Genomic DNA, 22,158 nt, shown 5'->3' on the forward strand with positions numbered 1-22,158 from the left:
ACCTCTATTCATATCCTCTAATAGGGGAATTCTCCATAAAAAAACAAGAATCAGGCCTCCATTAACATTCCTAGTTAGGATCTGTACCGAGACTAATTTGTGAATACGTGAGAATAGGCTAGCAGGTGGTTGCCGTGTGACAGAACGAATGAATCGGTCAGTAGGACCAGGTCATCTGTGCTTATATTTACATCATTTTTAATAGATATTTTAAAATTTTATTTTTATAATAATATTATAGCATATCTTATTTTTTTTTATTTCTAACAACTACTTCTCCTCTCTTCTATTGCTCTACTCCTCCCTTTAAATTTATAATCATACTCTATAAACAGTGACATGACCAGAGGGAGAATTCTCAAATTTGGAACATCCTTTCTTTCTACGCAACACTGTGGCAGTCAAAACCGTGTTTTGCTGGATGCAGGAGGTGACCGTAGAACTCGATACCGTAACCGCTGGAGTTGGCCTTATGGCAATACGGCTAATTTGCACTTATGGAAGGCGGCAGCAGTACATGTTCCGCCACGTCGCCACCGTGCATTACGGGCGTGGTCACGTTACAGGTGGACCCTGGATGAAATACGAGTAGGGGGCACACGATAAGAGCCGTGAGTTTAGCCTAATTTTTTTTTTGCTTAGGGAGGGCATTTTAGTTGATCTCAGTAGGGGCATCAATGGTGAGGATGTAACACCTGTGATGGTGGAGAGCAAGGGGTCCACTGCTTTGATTGTCTCGAACAAGATGGATCGAACAAATCAATTGAAACAGAATCCCCCTGTTCTTCTTCCATGGGTCATTTCTCTAGAGTTGAACCTCTCTAATGTCACGGCAATCTAGCCGATGGTCAAAGGAATTATATCCAGTGAGAGCTTCTAATTTCCTCACGTCGTGGTCCTCACCACCGTCAGCCACATAGTATGACAGCTTGTAAACTACTATTGTACTCCCTCTAATTTAAAATAAATGTTATTTTGGATATTTACATAATTTTTAAAATGCAATTTTGACTATTTTTTTATTATAATACTCCCTCTATTTTTTAATAACTATCGTTTTAGACATCAACACAGTCATCAAAATACGAATTTGACTATTCCTTTTTGTTATAATATATTAATAAAATATAATTTTGAAAGTATTTTTCAGAAAAACTACTCATGTCATTTTTTAAATTAGTCAAACTCAATATAAAATATAATTTATAGTCAAAGTTTGAAATAACGTGTAACCAAAATAACACTTATTTTTATCGGATAAAGTATATCGATAAACAGAGAAAAATATATTACTCCGTACTAGACTACTATCGCTCGTGTCGACGTACAAGTCAGCAACAACTCGCGACGCACTACTGACGGCGAAAAGACTCGTGGTGGTCGTCGTCTCCCTCATGGACTCTTGACTCCGAGACCCAGGAAAACCTCTGGAGTTCCAGTCCAACAAACCGCGGGAACTTGGACAACCCACACAAGCCGAGACGGAGTCCAACCCCAACACGGGCCGTCCACCCCGCCCACTAAAACCGCAGCCGCCCGCCGAGCCCAAACCCTAACCAGCCTTCCTCTTCCTCTTCCGCCCACGCGCGCCGCTGTTTCCGAACCGAAGCGCGCTCCACGCCCCGCCCCGCCCCACCTCGCCGGGCTGCCGGACTAGCGATCCAACCGCTCTCCACTCCTCCCCGCTGGCAATGACGGACCTGGAGCCCCGGAAGATCTTCGTCGGCGGGCTCCCGCGGTCCGTGGTGACGCCGGACGGCCTGAGGGCCCACTTCGCCCGCTACGGCGAGGTGGTGGACGCGGTGGCGATGGTGAACCCGGAGAACGGCCTCGGCCGCGGCTTCGGCTTCGTCGAGTTCGCCGACGAGGCTGCGGTGCTGAGGACGCTGGACTCGAGGGAGAGGGACATGCATGTCTTCAACGGACGCAAGGTGAGTTCTTGGCTACGTTCGAACCGCTTAGCGGCCGCGATGTTTAAATGTTTTGTTTTGAGTGGGAGATGACGACGACTCGTGAGATTAAAAAAAATTGCTTTTAGTTTTATGGGATAATGTACCGTGTGGGCTTGGAGCTGTGAGGCCAGTAGATGCTAAGGTAGTGTCGAATCAATCTATTCTAGCTTACGGAATTATGAGGTGGCCTCGCTTTGCCAAGTATATTAGTCTTTTTCCTCTGTTGACGGCTGCTGTTTGATGCAATGTAATTTGAGAGAAAGGCTGCGCAGGTTAATTTTTTTTTTGGGAGTGGGGGGGGGGGGGGGGGGGCCTAAAAACGCGACTTGAGCTTGGTTTGATGTCGATGCTTGTGAATGTGCAGCTGTTAGCACTTGCTCAAATTCCTGTTAATATTGAAGTTTGTCTAGATAATTTTAGTGCACTTTAGAACCAGAGCGAGCCTTCATGAAAGAAGATGCAACTGAAAGAGGACTGTATGCTTCTTTCCTAAAACCGGCAGTTCTTGCCCTCTTGTCCCCAAAGCAGGGTGAGCTACTTCACTTCAAATCCTTATTGTTCGGGTATGCCCTCTGTTTTTGTTACAGAGGCCCATATGTTAGAATTCTGCCACATCGATGTGGTATCTGCAGGGGTTGAAGTGTAAAACCCGCAGCTTCTTCATTGTCCAGAGCTTTACTTTGATTCATTGCATATATGTAAATGTAGTGTGAATGTGCGATGAAGCACATGTTCTAAGCCCTTACGAAGCAACATTTATATATCTGATTTTCAAGTAGCTCAAGACTAAGATTAGGTAATTGTTGCTGGCTCCATATATTTTGCAGGAAAAAAGTGTTTAATGTGATGTTTGTTCCACATTAGATCTATTGTGTTGTTCTTTCTGATAAGATCAGTTGAATCCTAAGTTTTTGCTGCTCTGCATGACTTGCTTGTTCATTCATAGAGATGCTAGTGTACTTGGTCTTCTGGATAATTTATGAGCTAAAGGTTATAATAATAGCGGACCACATATATTTAGCCTATAAGAAGCTTAATGTGATGTTTTCGGCTAATGTAAAACTTCCTTTAATATATTTAGTTGATCTGTGATAAATTAGTTGAGTTCCATGCTTTTTTCTACTCTTTTGGACTAGTGCTTTCATTTATTTACCAACAAACTTCTGTGCTGTGACTTCTGCATAATCTCTGCTCCAATGTGACATAAATTTACCACTATGTCCAAGCTTTTGTTTAATTTTCTTTGTTAGAAAAATCATTTGTTTCTATGTTTTTGAATCATGAGGTTTGATAATGTGATATATATATCCAGGTCGAAGTTAAGAGAGCTCAAACAAGATCCGTCCGGACTCGGCCTACTAGCTACAGCCCAAATGCTGATTTGAAGATCTTTGTGGGGGGCCTACGAGACAATGTTACTGAAGATGACCTCACAAATTATTTTCAGAATTTTGGCGCGATAACTGATGTTGTCGTGATGTATGATAGAATAACAAGAAGGACAAGAGGATTTGGTTTCGTAACCTTTGATTCCCATGAGGCTGTGAACAAGGTTTTGGAGAGTCGCTTTCATGACTTGAATGGAACAAAAGTGGAAACCAAGAAGGCAGAACCAAGGGAACATGCTCAATGTCAAAATGAGCACTATCATGGTTCAATGACTGCTAACCGCTATAGTGGAATGTACTCATTGCACAACATCTCATATCTTGTTCATAATGGTCATTACTTTGTTCCTGCATATCCATGCATTTATGCACCACACGGAACTGTAAACTATGGCTACATGATGAACCAAATGGCCACATCAAATGATACAGGCATGATGGTTATGCAGGGTTCTCCTATGATATATGCTGATTATGGAAGATATCCCATGACTATGAGTACTAATTATCTTGGTCATACTGATTTGAATCTTGGAAGTGGTAGCAAAACGAATCAAGTCAAGGGAAATCGACAAAGAGTTGACATCCACACTTCTGCTGGCATTAAATCAGATCCCGTGAAGCCAGATTCCAGTAACTTACTGGTAAGTGTTCCTTCATCACTTGTTGATCATATTTTGTGCAAACTCTATTTCAATATATGAATATATATAATTAGGCTCACCCTTATTTTTAACTCGGAATTGCTATATTAATAGCATGATGAACCTGTATATCGTTAGGCTCACCTCTTCCATTACTAGTCTTCAACATTCTTTTTTTTTTCAGATAGTATAGTTACATCAAGTCTTTCTTCCATGAACACTTTGTTAAGCTAATAATCAGGTCTCACTATTAAACAATCGGTTTTCTGCTATACAATTCAGCTTCAGTTTTAGTTGCTTGATTTGACCAGTCAATTGTTTCCTTTGGTATCAGCAAACATGTAATGCCTAGGTAAAAAAATAGATAGATTTGTTTTAACCAGTCCTGCCATAATCCTTTTGATCGCTCTTTTGCATTATTCTCTATGTAGCAAATGGGGGCAAACATTTCGACGAGGCTTGGCCATTTTACGTCGACTTATGTTTCTCACACTTATATCTTAAACTTATCAGCGTGACCATATACAGGATCTTCAAACATCAAAGCAACCTGCAGAGTGAACATAGAGTTTTTTTTTCCTTTTAAAAAATAGTTTATCCTGCTACTGTCATATGGCAACATTTTTTAAACGACTGGGTGTAAGTTTACTATACTGATTTTTTCGGCAATGGCCAGACAAGTTAGATCCTAAACTTAAACTGTAAGAAGGATGGAGGCTCACATTATTAAATATGGTTGACAGTTAGAGAATTAATGTTCCTTTGTTGGCGTGAAATCTGAAAGTAAACTGCTCATATTCTTTTATTGCACACGACCTTACTGGCGTGTAGGTTTTCTTGCTTGTTAGATTCATACTGAGTTCTTTTCTCTTTTTAGTGTTTCACAGAATGGAGTTTGTAGTGGTTTTAATAAAGAACATAAAAAAATTTCTCCTGCATGTCCTTTTGTGCATGATGCACTTCACACAATTATCTTTGATGCATAGATTACCTGTTCTCACATGTTAACACTCGTGAATTTTACTTACGCAGTGAGCAGGATAATGTTACAACATTTGTGACACTTAGCCGGCAATATTTTGTTTGGGAACTCTCTACGGCCGTGAAGAGTTTAGCTCTGACGTCTCATCTGGGAATTGTTCCACTTACCCTCATTATTTGTTCAGCCTGTTGTACATGGAGTACAAGCTATTAGGGAATCGACATCTGTATCTATGCTTGAATTCTGTTTCCCTGCTACCTTTATTCTTTTGACTGTCACGATCTAATGTCTTGATGGCCTTGGTTTTAAATATTTCATATTTGCTTATTCGTTCATCTCGGTGCTGAAATCTCACTTGGTCATTGTGTTGTCAAGCGGCCCCTGTGTGGGTTCAATGTTACAAATCTAATGCTGTTTGGTTGTTGGCTTGATGGGTGTGTTAGGAGTGCATAGCCGTTTCTGCAACCCTGAAATATTTGCCTGTGACCTGCTCTGAATATCTGATTGGTCTGGCAGGACAAACAGTGAAACACCATCGAGGAGATCATTCTCAAAATCTCAATATTCAGTATCTGCCTACCTATCATTAGCTCATTTGCTTGTACTGTCTGTAGTAGCTGCCTTCAGGTTTTGAGCTAAGTTTACAGTGCCAGTCTGTGCTATACCTGTTGTGTCATTACTCCAGAATTGTATAGCAGCATGCCAATCGCATGCCCAATCCAGTGAAACACATCACCAAAATTCAAGCATTGTAGCTGTACTCCCAAACACATTGTTTGGTGTGCAAAGGGCGATAATCGAGTGAGTGGTGACCGCGTGACAAGATACTACCAGAAGTAGAAGTCAGCACAAGTGCTGCAAGGGAACTGGGTGGGTAGCCATGTGAAGGCCCACAGAAGCTCACGCAAAGATACTGAGGTTGAAGAAGGTGATCCAACAGGGTAGAGTGCAAGCTAGAGTCTAGGCTAGAGGCACGAGTTGAGTGACCGACCTGTGACCTCTCCTGTCATTCCTTGTCTCTGGCAGCATGCAAGAAAGAAGGGAGAGAGAGAAGGAAGGGTCTCATCTTCGTCTCACTCGTCGTCTCTCTCGTAGTCATCTGGCTCCTACGTCCGGTCCCCTTTCACATGCTCTTATTATGCCCCCGAAATTGATGGTGCAGTAGATAGGATGTGACGGAGGATAAGATGGGCGGCGTACGTGATGGATGGATGGAGGTGCCGAGTTGGGGAGGGAAGGGGACGCAACGCAACGCGACGCTCCCGCGCGACCAGCATTTTCTGATTGATTTGAGGCGCGTCTCTGCTCGCCGGTCCGGCTGTTGCCTCCGTGCCTGGCTCTCCGGCGTGAATCGGGCTGGCTCCTTTTGGCGGAGGCTGCATGCAGCATGGACGGTGGACGCAACAGCTTGGACGGGGGCCGGATCGGCAAGGCCAACCGGGCCGGCGGGTCGTGCGTTCCGTCCGGTTCATGCGTTGTCCTTGCTCCAAGTGCGGGTGGTTTCATCTTCTTTTCTAGGAGAGCAACCTAGAGGGTCGAGTGCTCAATCTCTCGAAGGATTGATAGCGATTTATCTTGAAATTCTATCTGTGGCTGTCCAAGGAAGAGACAAGAAATTCACACAGAAATTAGACGAAATTTCAGAGTTACGGGCTAATTGAGGACCCTCCTGGCACCATGGATGGTGAACTGGCTATGCTAGGTTCAACTCCTCCCTTCTATAAAATTGTACAATGGGGCGTCTCTCCCTTTCAATCATATTTTTTCTAGTGTTAGCAACAATCCTCGCTAGCGGTATATACTTTTCTCTTACTTGATCCCAACGAGCAAAAATGAACCCTGTGCCTCTGACTCCACAACATTAGTGGAAACAAGACATGAGTTCACCAAAGTCGTCCCAGCTCCTAACAAAACAAGAGGAATCAAAAAAGAACACGGCACTTCCAGGCAAAATCATGTGTAGAAGCAGGATCATCGAGCAATGCCTCCCTTGCCTCAAGCAACACCATCCTGAAACACAGGGGCGGGCACACGTGAGGTCATGGGTGTACAGATGTATATCCAAATATTTGTCCTATTCTTTTCCGGTTCAGTCATTTTGTTCAATTGTTGCAAGATTACTCAAAAATTCATATTTTCAATCTCTTTTCCCTATAAGTTTAGACTTTCTAAAAGGTTCTAAAAAATCTACCAATTTTTGTGTAGGTTGTATAATCTATAAGCAACCCATTTTAACTGGTTGCACTTAAAAAGCTAGAACATAATTCAAATTAAAATTCATTAAAGTTGATTGTTTTTGCACATTTCATGAATTTTTAGAGCTTTAAAAGAATTCCCAAAAATAAGGAAAAAATCGCTAATATTCATCTTAATTAATGGGCTAATTTCTAAAATTATCTCCAGATCTAAGTTATATAGTGAAATTTCAAGCTTCTTCATATGACCTCACTTTTCATGAATTTTATCAATTCTAATTAAATGCAAATGCATGCAACAATTGTTCAAAAATGATCAAAGATGATGCTCATGTTGTATATGTATGTCAATTGTTGTTACTGAAAAAAAATATTTCCAGAGAATCTAAAACCAAAATATTTCTGAGAGAATCCAAACGCTAGGCGGGGCACGGTGACGGCGCAGGCATGAGCGAGGCGCGGTGCACACGGCTGCGCGCGGGCACGATCACGATGCGTATGTACATCCAAATTGAAAATACTAGGCCCGCCACTGCTGAAACAGTATATATACACAGTCTTGTCCTCGACTTAGACTTTTTTTGAAAAATCTCATCGGCACATCAGGTTAATACAACCACACAAGGGGTACCCGTCGCTGCATATTAAAAATAAACACAGTCAAAACAAAACAAACAAAAGTATATGAGACAAGAGCTACGAGGAGCCGAACAAGCTGAAAATAGATCTCTGTAGTTAAAGAATTCTGTGGACACTCTCTCCAAACATGTGCATGCTGACAAAACATGGTCGCGGTATTTCTATAGTTGTAGTACAGATCACGAACAGAGTCAGTATATATACATAAAAATAACCTTTAAAAGAGAAAAATCTCCAGTTAAAAACAATTTTATTCTTGCATAGTCATAAAGATCAATAAAACATTATTGCCGCCACCAGTATTTTAGCTTTGAAATTTTTACTGGAGCCCTGAAGACAATGCTCAAACATATTTGGTACGCTTCACGGTTAATAAGTATTTGATGCCATCTAGACTATGAAACATGTAAACGACAATAAAAAAGAGTGACTTAATTGTCTATGATTTGTGACAACAGTAACACTTCTAATCACCAAATCATTATATTTACCTAAGTTATCCTTTGTCAATAAACTTAGAATTAATTGGCAGATGTACAAGGCTGCGCACCATGTGATCTTGGAAGCTTCGGATTAGTATTAAAGAAACAACAATAACAACAACAAAACAATGATCACAAGCAAGTTGGATAGATTAGAGATAAAACTCACAAGATCTAATAAAAAGATAATAAATAATAATAATAAAGATATTAATAATAGTAAAAAAAATAAAGTAATAACGGTATATAAGACTGATACATAAGTTATAATTCTGACACATATATTACTAATTTCTACACGTTTCTATTTAATTTTTTAAAAATATTCTATTTCTTCATGTCTCTCTTTTAGTTTTAGTCGATCTCTACCGCTACCCACTCTTCACATTAAAAATCTATTTTATGTTATTTTCAATTTCGTGTTTGTTTTTTTTCCTTTTCTCCTGAACCATGCCTCCTGTACAGTACTAATGGTTACTGTCAGTCCTAAAAGAAATAACCGATAAATTTTCTTTTCTTTTTTTACGTGCAAGAGGATCAATGCTATGTCAATTGCCCTATAGACACATCTCCCCTCCCCAGCCTTTCAAATGGATCTGGGACTCTAAATGCAATAACAAACTCAGAGTTTTCTTTGGGCTCCTCCTGATGGATAGACTCAACACAAGTAACATCTTGAAAAGAAAAATTTTCAAAGTGGAAAATGACAATTACAACTATGTTCTTTGCAGACGTCAAACTGAAGAAACAGCTTTCCATCTCTTCTTTCAATGTACCTTCAGTCTGAGGTGTTGGCATTAGATTGGTATTCATTGGGACTTCTCCAAGCCTTGCTTTGATATGATGATTCAAGCAAAAAATACCTTCGCTTCCCCTTTCTTTATGGAAATATTCATTATTGGATCTTGAAATATCTGGAAGCAGAGGAATGCTCTCATCTTTGATCAGACTTAGTTGAGCTTTGCTCTCTGAAAGAAGAATTCTAAAGAAGACCTTTTGCTTCAATCTTATAGATTTAAGGAAGTTTATAGACTTTTGTTCCTTAGCTGGTGTCTCTCTCTTTCTTAGTGGTGCTCTTCAATCTTCTTTTGTTTAGTTTTGTTGGCTTGATCGCTGTGTTTCCCCCTCCTCCATTCTCCTCTTGTACAATTCTCTTGTTTTTCCTCCTATTTTATTAATAATATTCCTTTGCAGTGAGGGTTTCCCCTACTGCTTTAATGTTCTTAAAAAAAAAAAAGTGCAGACAGCTTTGAATGGTTTACTGTGCAGCACAGCAGTATATGGCCATGGGCATCATCCACAGGTAAGCCAGCGGACAGAGTGAAACTGCCATCAGATCAGCTTTGGAATCTTTGATGTAAAGCCATCAGTCCTTAAGCCAGAGTCAAATTAAGTGTTGCTTGACAGTGCTTGCTCGGCAGAACAACGTCTAGTGGCGTAGGAACTAGCCATCATCCTAGCAGTAGCAGGGTCCCTCTCCGTTCTTTTCTGTCTAATCTTGTTTGCAAGTTACAACATAGAATATGCCATCAATCCAATGCAGTGCTAGCACGCAAAAATCCAAGGAGAAGGAGAAAGCAAGGTGAAATAGAAAGAGAAACATGAGCAAAGCAGGGAGGAGAGGTTGATGCCATTGCCATCCGCTAGGGGCGGAGCAGGCTCTTTTGTTGGGTCAGTGATCTCGACGGTTTTTTTTAAAATCGGTGAGAAATCACTGTTCTATACGGTTCATCGTTAAACTTGATCTCTAATGGAGATGACACGACGGCGTTCTCCGTTGGCTTCGCCACTGCAGGCATCTGCTGTATGCCAGTAGGAGAGTAGCAGTAGCCTTTAATCGGGTATGGCCGATGGCTGGCATGGCAGGGATGGGGAATGTGGAGGCATGCCTGCACAGTCCTGGTGTGTCGCGCCTTTGGCCAGGCCGGCCCACACGCACGACGCGACACCAAACCATGCCGTTTTGCATGCTCACAGGAGTTAGGGCTCGCTCCATCTATCTTAGGCAAAATGCACATCTCGGTGCAACCTCCATTGAATCCTCCCCTCTCAGCTCTGTCTCGCCTTCTTCTTCGATCGTGTTGGTGGTGTGGTTTTTCCAACCACTGCCATGTCGATCGGCATGCGTGCTTGCAGTACGTACCAGTGCTACTCCCACCATGAATCGCATTGCCTATTCAAAGCGAGCGAACGACCTCAGTGGGCTTTAGCTGGATACGATACGATACTGAGCAAACATGCAGCTATGTGATAGAATCCGTAAATGCATTTTGTAAGACGTATAGTAATTTAAGATACTCTATCTGTCTACCATTTGAATGTAGAATCTGTACATGCTGGGAGCTGATATGCAGAATGATGGACCCAATCAGTGAGTTTACGTGCACCAGTGTGATCAGTATCAGACAGTAGGTTGCAGTAGCTGGGTCTGAATTGACACCTGTGTGATCAGACAGTGTATGTACAGCTACGTACTCCCCCGTATGTGACAGCATCTTGCTGATTCTGCACGATTCTCAGTACTTGCAGTCATGCAGCGCAGTCCTATATTTTCTGAAAAAGATAAAAATTAATTTACTAAAGCTACATATACCGAAAAAACATGTGCCTATCTACTCCCTCCGTTTCGAAATAATTAACACAATTGACTTTATTATTCTAATTTTGATCACAAATTTAAAATACATATGCAAATAGCCCTAAACATGTAATATTTATAAAGTTTATTGGATGGTGAATCCAACAATACCGTTTTTATTCTACTTGATAAAGTATATTAAAATTTATTACTAATCAAAATTTAAATAGTAAAGTCAACGTGCCAAGTATTCTGAAACAGATATAGGATATACTACTACTATGTATATGGACCACCATCTGTCTGCCTATCAACCAATCACCAGGACAAGCACAGACGAACAGCTAGAGAAAAACAGCGACAAATGTGAGGAGGCCAAAGCACAAAAATACACTATATTTGCTAATTGAAGACAGAGGAGGCCAAAGCACAAAAATACACTATATTTGCTAATTGAAGACAAAGAGTAGATAAGGACCGAAGTATGCAAGCAGATGCAGTGGAAGGATCGTTTTAATAATATTATTTTATTAAAAAAATAGTAAAAATAATATCTAAAATCATAAAATCACAAGAATAATACGTTCTTCTTCTTCAGTCGGCTCATGTCAGCACTCTGCATGTCGATTTTCTACGTGGTAATAGGTTTAGGGTTTTGTCGGCACTCCGAGTGCTGGCAGTTAGTGGGCTCGTTGAATTGGGAGTACCACGTTGGTATTTGGAGGACCCTGGGCGCCAATCGGCATACAAAGTGCTGATAGGTCCTATGTCACAGAGTGCCACGTCGGCACTTTGATCGCCGACAAACCCCAATTTATTCCTGATAGTCGCCGATTTGTCTTCCCCATGTGCACATAGCACATCGAGCGCAAGCGCAAGCGCAAGCGGCGGCGCGATGAGCAGAGGAGGGCGTAGGCAAGCGGGCGTGCGACTGCGGTGGCGTAGCCACCATCAAGGCAAGGCGGGGCAGCACGCGAGCGGAGGCAGTCAGCCGGTGGAAGGTATTTTTTTAAAAAAAAATGGTAATAGTTAGTGAAAATATTAGAAAATCAGTAGAACATTAGTAACGTTAGAAAAATAGTTAGAGTAGAATCTGAAAATTAGCAGATTAGTTAGAAAACATTAGAAAACATAGTATATTTAGAAAAAATAGTTAGAGTAGATTAGAAAATTAGTTACAGTAGAGCAGAAAATATAGTATAGTTAGGAAATTAGTTGTAGTAGAGTAAAAAACTTAGGAAAATAAGGATATGAAATTTAGAATAGGGTAGATATGGTTTAGAATTTAGCAAAAGGTACGTCGTACGGCCGGAAGTTTTTCATGTGCTCCAACTACGAGTATAACTTATCGGAGGGTAGCATATATTGTAGCTACCACAACCAGGTACTCATATATTGCAAAACTATATCGCAACTATCTATCATTTACCACTAACAAAAAATTTTCTTCTTTGCTAGCCTTCGCCACCACTATATGACTTTATATAGTGGATTGATATTGAACAGAGTCAAGTAGATGTGTTACTCCTGCAAACCCAACACCAGACAACATGGAAACGATTCCATGAATTGGAAGCCGATGAGAGGAGCGAGGCGACCCACAAATGCCCATAAGAGAAAAAGCAGAAGGGGAGTGAGGAGGAGAACCGTCTCAAAGCAGGTGCGTGTGAGACAGATAGGGAGCGAAAGCGTGAGAGGGTACGTCGGGCTTGTGAAGCTAGACATGTGGCAGCAATGAAGGGAAAGTACCCACACTGCACTCAGGAGAGTGTCAGCAGTGATCGGCTATTTTCAATTCTGTAAGTTATGTTTAGAATTGGAACATGTATTGGTTAGTTTCAGAATTGTATCTCGTATATGTCAATGTTTATCGTTACTTTTTGTATGTCGTTACTTTCTGTATGTGGCTTTCAAAATTCCCTAAAGCATGTTATGTTCGTCATCGGCACATGTTTATGATGAAATAAAAAATATACTGAATATGCCACTATCGTTGTTAGAGTCGGTGTATGGCCTATGTTGCTTCGCACGGTTTAACATATCAATATTATAAGCGATATTTGTAAGACCCATATTCCTGGGATCTCTTGTGTCTCCTGCATTAGTACTTATATCAATTAGTTACGCATAGTATCACAGTCAAATTTCATACATAAATATTAATGTTCTAAGTACAAAAGGTTACAAAACCATATTGTATATTACAAACTTAGCGTAAAGGTCAACAAAACACAGCGGAAAGCAAAAGCCCAAGCCACAAGTAGCGACAGTGTGAGCGCGACTCTTTAGACTACTCTTCATATCCGGCTTCACCTCCGGCGAAGTCAGCATCGGTTTCTTCATCTGGATGACAGCAAGAATGAGTATGAAAGGTACTCAGAAGCCTTATACTACTTCAAAGTATTGATAAATGCATAATACGGTAATTCAATGACAAGGCTTTACGGTTTCGGCTTTAGCGTAAAGCAGTTTTATACAGGTATTCAATTGTGTCATCTACTAAAGACTTCAAAATAGTTTGAATAGTTCAAAACAAGGTAACAAGTTGTATCTGAGGTTTTTTTTTTTTATCTTGGGAGGGGCTACACCTCACTCCGCAGTCTTTATTATCACAATCTGATGTACCTTTAGTACCACACAACCTCTAGCGAATTGAGCCATAAACTTTACCACACTGACATCTAGTCAACACACCCTCATCAAGACATGCGCATCCAGCGTCTAGTCAAATAGGGTCATGCTTCAGATGTCCATGACCGTGGACACGGGCATTCGAATAGATTTACGCTCCACAGAGGTTGTATAGCTTACCCAAATGATATGCTCAGCCTCCAACCGTTGTAAGCGGAGAAACGAATCATACCTATACCCTTCAAACACCTTTCCTGCCGGGATTTTCTACGAGACACCCCAAGACCCAAAAGCCATGTACTGAAGGCCAGCCACCTTTTTAAGCCTAGGCCGATTCTAGAAATCTTCAGACAGAGGGACATATGGGTACTTGGCCTCTCACTACTCTCAACCTCCTAATATTATGCCCAACTCGGTCCAGTGAAAGGGGAAGTCAAGTCCTGACCATTCAAAATGTATGGTTGCACAGAGGTGGCTAAGCATGTCAAGGCAATTGACTCGGTCCTTAAGTGACCAGGGTAGGTATCTTCTGACAATAAATACCACAGAGGTGACTGAAGCCTCTAGGAGCATCCTCATCCAGAGTACTAATTCACCTGCCCCCGTCAAATAGTTTTCACCCATTTTTACACATCACCCACCATATCCCATACGACATCAAGGATTTCATAACCTTCACGGAATTCACAACCATCAAGGATTCATGGTATATGAGTTATCATTAATAACAGTAAATCTTATCTCCGAGAAGAGGTGTTTTAAAAGCAACATTTCCGAAAAAACGTCTTCAATCCTAAGCATACTAGATATCAAGGCGTAGTATGCCATTAATATATATAATAACAGGTAATCCTACGGTGATATGTATTTTGGATGATAATATTCAGGACGTGACATATGTTTGATAGAATTAATTATTACAAGCAGTTTGTTAAAGCGTAATACATAGCACATGTGATAATAAGTTCAGTTTTAGTTGATCATGTAGGTTATTTAGAAATCATAGGTTTAGTATGATCAAGAAGTTAGGACTTTCCTTCTCTGGAGTTTTCCATGAATTCTTGGTTGAAATCAGGACCCTCCTCGCTTCTGACACTTCCCACGCAAAACTCGCAGAACTCGTACTTTTCTGCAAATACAACTACAATCAACAACGAGCTATACTAGAGAAGAATCAAATAACATCAAATAGAAATCCAAATGAGCCATAATGGATATCACACTATAATAGATTTGTAGATCTCAAATTTAGATGAATTTTGGCAAAAAAAATCACCGAAATCGGAGCCAGAACGGAGAAATTATGACTCCTAAAATATTCATAGAAAGGACCCACAAGTGGGGTCTACTGAGCAGTAGCTGGGCCCACATGAACAATACTAGATGGGCTCAGATTGGATCAGGCTTTGGGCTACATAGTACTCAGCCACATAATATTAGCCCGCTCGTGTTTGGGCTGAGCGGCTTAGCGAGCTGTGGGAGTTGGGCGGCCCATGGGGGCATGGCCTGTGGGCGGCTAGCCTAGCCTAGCTAGTCGGCCGCTACTGGGTCGAGCCAAGCCTGCAGCCCAGGCTTATCCAGGCTAAGCGAGGCACATGCGAGCCTAGCCACGCGGCAGAGAAGGGGGAGAGAACAACGACGGCAATGCATTACAGTGGAGGTAACCGAAAGGTTTGCCGACGATGTGTTCCAGCCAGGGTTTCACGATAGGAGTTCCACACCGGGGATCTTCACAACAACAACGGACTCAGTGGTGGACTCAACACTTACGGTCGATGGCAAGAGTGATACCAGACGGCGGTCGGAGAGGGGACAATGGCGTGGAAAAAATCAGGCAGCACCTCCCCTGCACTGGGAGGTGCCAACCTACAAAGAAAAGGGCCCTGAGGCCCCTAGGTATCACGGCACGATGGCCAGCCATACACACGGAGCGCCAACACACCGACGATGAGCAAAAGCACAGCAACGGAAGACAAACACAACGGTGTGCGGTAACCGGCCAAGAGAGAGCACGTGGTCAACAACATGCTATCAAGGAGGGGCGTTAAGGGATCCGAGGAGGCTTATGTGCTCGGAGATAGCGAGAATGGGATGGCGACCTGCGGAGCGACGACGAGCTACGGTGGAGTGAACGCGCGCGGCGGCAGTGAATTAGGGAAAAGTTGGAGGAGAGAGGCAGGGTCCGGGCTATTTATAGAGGGAAAGGGGCGCACAGAGAGGCGGTGAGCTCGCTGGCATCACGCGGACATCGAAGAACAGTGCAGCAACGAGGCGGTGGGTGGTGTCCACCACGTTTGCCACAGCGTACACGCTCTGTGTTGTCCCCTCGACCGTCCACTCGCGAGCGAGGCGTGAAAGTCGTGCGGCATGGGTGGAGAGAGAGTGAGAGAGAAAGGAGAGAGTGGGAGAAGCAGAGGGCGGTTGGGATATTTCCCAGAGGGGGAAAAACAGCGGCCGACGTCGCGGTGAGGTGGAGGGAGGAGAAAGGAGAGGGCATGTGGACACGCGTCGGATGGCTGACACATGGACGATCGAGGTGCGCAGGGCGCGGATGAGCGCGTGGGGGCGCAGCTGGGCCAGGCGTGCGCACGGGTGGGAAAGAGATGACTGGTTGGGCCGGACAGCTAGGCCACGCCAGGGAGAAGAAAGATGAGAAGGATTTGGCCTGGGAAGAAAATTGAAAAAGGAAAAGAGAGGAAATTTTAGGATAAATTCAAATGGGGTATCTGAATTTGGATTCGACTTTGGATTATGATCAACTCTATTTGGAATATTTGATCACTGATTTAGACTTGTATCCAGAGCTTTTTAAGACGATTTGAATTAAAGGATTTGAACTGAATAGAATCTAAAAATAGATTTGAAATTGAAAGATATTCAATTTCAAATCTCCACATAAAGAGTCATAAAAACCTCAAACTATTGTGTATGAACCAATTCAATGCAGGGACTATTTTGAAATTGATACTATTGCATTTTGGAACACTTATTCAACTTAGTACCTTTAATATATATGGATGCATACATATTGGTATATATATATATATACTTCATATACCTATTTTCTTACTCTTAGTTAGCCTAATTAATCATAAAACATTTTAATTTAGAGTGAAATTTGTAACTAATTAGCATGTTTAAACTCAGGATGTTACAATATTATTTAGTGCCGACATATGTATGACCCTGCAATATGGGTGTATACTGAATTTTGCTCTGACGGTATCTCATTAAATACATGATTCTTCTAAAATTAAAAAACCACTAAAAACTAAAATTAAAAATAATTCGTCTATTAGCACGCCAGTTGCCGACAGTCCTGTCAGCTATCACCCAGCCTAACAGACATCTCGGTGTCTACCTGGGGGCTTGTCTCGGTACTCCCTCATGTTTACAAACATGCCCTCGGACCTTTTAGCACATGGACTATCAGCACACGGAGTACCGACAAGTCACTGATTGGCACTCAACGTGCCGATAGATACCCATTTTGCAATTTTATGATTTCAGTATTATTTTTAAACGTGCCGACCGATACCCATATTGCAATTTTATGATTTCAGTATTATTTTATAATTTTCTAATAAAATAATATTATTAAAAAATCCAGTGGCGTCGATCCTAGCGAGAGTAATTGGAGTTTCCCTGTGTGTGTATCCATGTCTGACATCTGCATCCTGAGACTTGGATCAGATGAGGGAGCTTGCAGCGCTAGCACATGCAGACGAGGACAGTGCATGCAGATGCAGTAGGCACCCATGAGACGGCGACCTGTCGTGCATGTGGATGCAGAGGGCGACGGGAGGATCGGAGGCCGGTGGGTACGCGCTGCACCTGCCTGCATGCTTTACGGTGTTGGTGCAGGAAAATGCAACTATGTAACGTGTGTACGTAGCTTCTATTTTGACAGTTTATTTTTCATCCACCTGTTGATTATCTTAATTATTTTATACACGGTCGAGACAGAGAGCGCTACGCGCACGTTATGGAATTTTCTCTTCGTGCCCGGTTAGTGCATGGTGGCGTTTGATTACATGGAAGCATGCACTGGGAGTAGAGACAAGTCATGCGGAGGAGGGTGTTTTGGCAGACAGGAGTAGCAGAAGGGAGGTAAGTTGCCTCTAATGAAACACTTCAATGTGCACTGTGCCGACCACAGGTGGGTTGGGCACAGCTGCAGGTTCATGTAGATGGAGGTTGTAGAGAGAGAAAGAGGCATTAGAGCCAGCAAAGCATGCTCTCATTGTCTCTTATTTACCACTTTCTCATTTTTTTGGGTAGAATTGCTTGGCACCAACCTAAAGATCAGTCCGAATCAGAAGTGCCATCCTAAAGATCTGTTAACTTCACACGTTGCAATGACGCTGAGCTAATTCTCTCTTTTTTTCTTGCCAAGCTCTAATAGATTCTGCGCGAGTGATAAATGGTAATTTTTGCAGGCTGTATATGTCAGTGTGAAGAACAATCTATTTCTAATTCTGCACATGTACTAATAGCAAAATTGGAATGTGCAACGCAATGCAAGTCGAAAAACTTGTGCTGGCTGTTGAAACTTGAGACCTGGTCCTTGTTCAAACTTGTGCTGCTCGGCAAGAAACAAAAGGCCAGTGCAAACTGCAAAGCAAAACAAGAGGGAGAGAGAGAAAGAGAGGAAGGGGAAAAAGAAAAAAAAAATCCAACAGCTGTTTTGCAGCCATGCGTGGTTCCTGCCTAGCCTAGAGACCCCGCCTCTCAGTGGTCAGTACTTCTCTTTGGGCAGCTCGTACGCGCCCGGCTTTCTGGTTCTGGCGTACACACACAGCTCTCTCTCTCTCTCTCTCTCTCTCTGCTTCTGGCGCACGCAGCTCTCTCTCTCTAACACATGCAAATCTACCTTAGATTTTGTTTGGATCTTGTGCTCCCCATCCACTCGTGGAAGGGACAATGAAAAACCACAGCCAGCCACAGGCTCTTTTAAATGCAAGCAGCTGGTGCAGTGCTACCTCACCAACTACTCCTACTACAGCAAACGCCAAAACAAAGAAACAGCTGACTTCATCTTTTATAATATTATTATAGTATTTTTTAATATTATTATAATATCTTTTAATTTTTCTATCCTAATAATTATCATATTCCGTATTTTATATTATTTTTTTCTCTAATTAGACACATAGCTCCATCTCTATGAACAGTATTACGAGCCGTCTCTCCTCTCCTCCCTCCGCAAATTTGCTCTCTCCTAGTTTTGAGGCAGCTACATCACAGTAGAGGCAGAAACAGGCTCTGCTGGTATTTGCGGCCCGTAGACGTCCGTATCACTGTGCCATTTGCACTGTAGCATAGAAACGGAATACGCTCGAGTCGCCCTTTAAGATCCAGAGTAGGTAAACCAATCGATGCATTTGGATCACAAGTGCATGCGTTTCTTGCAGGCCTGCTCCATCGTTTAGTTGGTTTCTTCTGGCCATTTTTACCGGTTTCACCCTGTGTCAGGCCATATATGGGAAATGTATGCGTAGAATCGAGAGTCACGATTAGAGAAGTGAATAGTCATCTTAATATTTTTTGAAATTGATGATCTTTTCTTATTCCAACACCCAGTGCAATTTTAGAAGAGAATTATAATAGAACGCAACACAAATACGCAACGGAATAACTAAACATATCCAAAAATTTCGAAAACTCTAGATAAAGATAAAAAACCAAAATAGAAGATTTAACAAAAAGTATATCTCATAGTTGAAATCGAACAAAAGGTTCCATAACAAACTAATATATGACTCATCCCCGCACAAAGATTGAATCTTGAGAAAATATTACTCAAGGATCAAGAGATGAACACTAGGTAAATAATATCTCCAAGATAATAGTCTAAAGGTAAGAGAATTCAAGACCCTATTACATATGCATGTGTATGTGAATTTCATGTCTTTAGCATCAAGATGAACAACCTCCCAATGTGTTAAAATCTTAGCTCAAAAATAAAAACGAAAACAACACCGAAAAGAAAAAACTTGCACACAACGCAATAGAACTAAGAGCGAAAACTAAAAGGAAGGGAATTCAAACATATAAAATAAAATAAACTTCATTACTTAAAGAGATCAGTCCTATTTTACACGAAATTGCAAAGATTTATCTCTCAAAACTCTCACCTATTACATAGCTAAGCACTCATTCTCCTCTCCTCTAAAACTCTAGTATAATGCTCTCGTATGAGTGACATAAGAGACTCAAATAACTGGTCCATCTCCTCTTATAACCCTACCCTTCTATTTATAGTCATAGAAAACCTGACGCTAAATTTTCTAGCTTTTTTCAAAATATTTCTTTCTTGTAGTACACTTATACTTACTATCGAGGGTATTTTAGTCTATTTTCTTCTCCATTCATCGGACGACTGCGTGCATTTACGACTTAGTTTCACCTCGACGCAAGCTTTGCGATGGCGCCACGTACTACTTTAGTCCTCCCACGGTTTTGAGGCCAAACTACGAAACCCTAGCACGCTTTTCAAAGTGTGACTAATTGTTACTTGCTTCCACTTGAAGCAAGCGCTACGATGATGACGTATGTCCTCCGTCTTATAATCTTGATCGTAAGCAAGTCTCTCCCGCTTTCGATCCCTTGGACCGCCTTGTCACTTGCAACTACATCCCTTTCGCTTGACTTTATCAACAAGCTATCTTCATTCTCTATTTCATGTTTTGCATGACCTTTATGTGTACAACTAGGATCATCCTTGACTCCGTTCGACCCTTTTTGATCGTTCGGCACCAAGCACTCGCTTAGCCCTAATCACTCGTCATCGACCGCCAAATTGCATTCGTCACCTGCACACCTTGAAATAAGCAAGCACATTTTTTCACACTCCAAAACATCTCTAGGTTAGCATAAAATCAAAATTTTCAACTCAGAGCATATCCTGCAGAAAACATGAACACCGAATATTCTGGTGTGTTCTGCTCCTAAACACCGGACCATCCGGTAGTGTAACACTATCTGTTCCAAAAAAATTGCTATCTACAAGAAAAGGTCCGGTGAAAGCTTTCGACGATCTCCTATCTATCACCGGATAATCCGGCGTATGTCAATCCACCGAACTACCCTTCTACAACCTCTGTGCAACAAAAGGTCTGATGTATTCTTCGGTGTTCCAAATCTCAGCACCGAACTATCCGACGTATATAATCAAATTTGCCAAAAAAAATCTTCTCCCTGCAGAAAATACTCATGCGCTCTCAAAGTCTATAACCGAACCATCCGATGTTTATTTTTATTTCTGCTCAGCACTGAAAATGCTCCGATACTCACTTCACCATAATACCGGACTATCTAGTGTGATAAAAAAATCACACACCGGATGTTCTAGTGAGACATAATTTCTTAGACTCTAAAATCGTCTGCTCCAATTCAAATTTTACTTAGTCATAAATAAGATCTCACATACAAGCTCATACAATTAAAATCATTTCAATTCAACATTATCAATAACTTGTGACATGTAAACCAACTTACATGTGAATTTTGGTTTCTCACAATAGTAGCGTAGGTGTGCAACTCTTGCGCAGTAGAGGCGAGGAGGAGTCAAAGGCCATGCACGCAAACGACACCGCGCATGCATGCACCATGCACGCGCGAATCGTACCACGTTGCATCTTCTCAGATGGATCGGGTCACAAGTCGAATTCTCTCGTGCCTTTGTTTTTGCCGAACTTAGCTTTTGTCTCCTGTACCTGCACGCCTCTCGCTTGCAGCTGCATGCTCTCAACTCTGACCAGCTGCTGCTGCTGCTACGAGCTAGCTGGGCCTGGGCTCCTACTCTCAACCAGCTGCTGCTCACTCGCCATGCATGCTATGGCTCTGTGGCTGTTCTTACCTACATCCACTCTCGTGAACGATCTGCGATCTCTTTACGTTCCTGCGTTTGCCACGCCTGGAACAGCTTCTTTTTCTCCTTGCTTCCTTGTACTACTTGTTTTTTGCTTCTTAGCATCAGTAAATTCTGTGACATATGTAGGTCTGCATGCTTCAGTGCGAAACAGCTTTCCTGATTGATGTTTGAGCCCTGGAGAGACGGAAGAAAGGGTTCAAGTTCCAAATCGGCGCAAGATTGACAGTTTGAAATGACACGCGCGGGTTGCGTGCCGGAATTGTGAGACCTATTGGAGCCTAGTAATTAGTTCTAAGGAGATAACCAGGCGCCGCCGGCGAGCGTGCGAGCGTGCGTGCGTGCATGACGCGCGACGAAGAAAGCCGATGAAGGGGTTGCACGCTTACTGACTCGTAAGAAAGACGCCGAACACTGCGAGATGCTTTGGAAAAGCGAGACAGGACAAGGCAAAAACTGTGGAAGGTCGAAAAGGAAGATAAGATATTCAGATCAATTCTAATCGTTATCTCTTGCCACAGTGGCACAGAGGACTAAACGTGGCTAATTAGCTCAACACTGAAACAAGAGAGAGAGAGTCGTTTTTTCATGCGTATGTGAGTATGTCAGGTATTGTGATTTGTATAGTTTTTTTTTCGAGAAAAGGTTTCCCCCGTTTTATTCACTTGAATAAAACGCAAACATTTTAATCCAACATACAGAATGTAAGTATAAGCTTCTGCATCCTACCAACACATTTAAAATGACAGAATCTCTCCTAAAGACCCATTCCAAACCAGACCAATCTCATCATG

At 42.0% G+C, this 22,158-nt stretch overlaps 1 protein-coding gene across 1 annotated transcript; it reads left to right on the forward strand.

The window, feature by feature from the left end:
* Positions 1–1,440: 1,440 nt before the first annotated feature.
* Positions 1,441–5,293, forward strand: LOC133913411 (uncharacterized). Its single transcript, XM_062356558.1, has 3 exons — positions 1,441–1,931; positions 3,265–3,984; positions 5,017–5,293. The coding sequence occupies exons 1-3, from the start codon at positions 1,692–1,694 to the stop codon at positions 5,017–5,019; spliced, it is 963 nt and encodes a 320-aa protein (XP_062212542.1). The 5' UTR covers positions 1,441–1,691; the 3' UTR covers positions 5,020–5,293.
* The last annotated feature ends 16,865 nt before the right edge of the window (positions 5,294–22,158 follow it).

This window comes from Phragmites australis, chromosome 3, assembly GCF_958298935.1.
Source record: "Phragmites australis chromosome 3, lpPhrAust1.1, whole genome shotgun sequence".
In the NCBI taxonomy this organism is placed as follows: Eukaryota; Viridiplantae; Streptophyta; class Magnoliopsida; order Poales; family Poaceae; genus Phragmites; species Phragmites australis.

What these genes read in the sequence shown, in the direction of transcription:
- LOC133913411 (XM_062356558.1), top strand. Translation starts at nt 1,692, where the DNA reads ATGACGGACCTGGAGCCCCGGAAGATCTTCGTCGGCGGGCTCCCGCGG. An exon ending in ATGTCTTCAACGGACGCAAG is followed by an intron (nt 1,932 to 3,264) that starts GTGAGTTCTTGG and finishes ATATATATCCAG; the next exon opens with GTCGAAGTTAAGAGAGCTCA.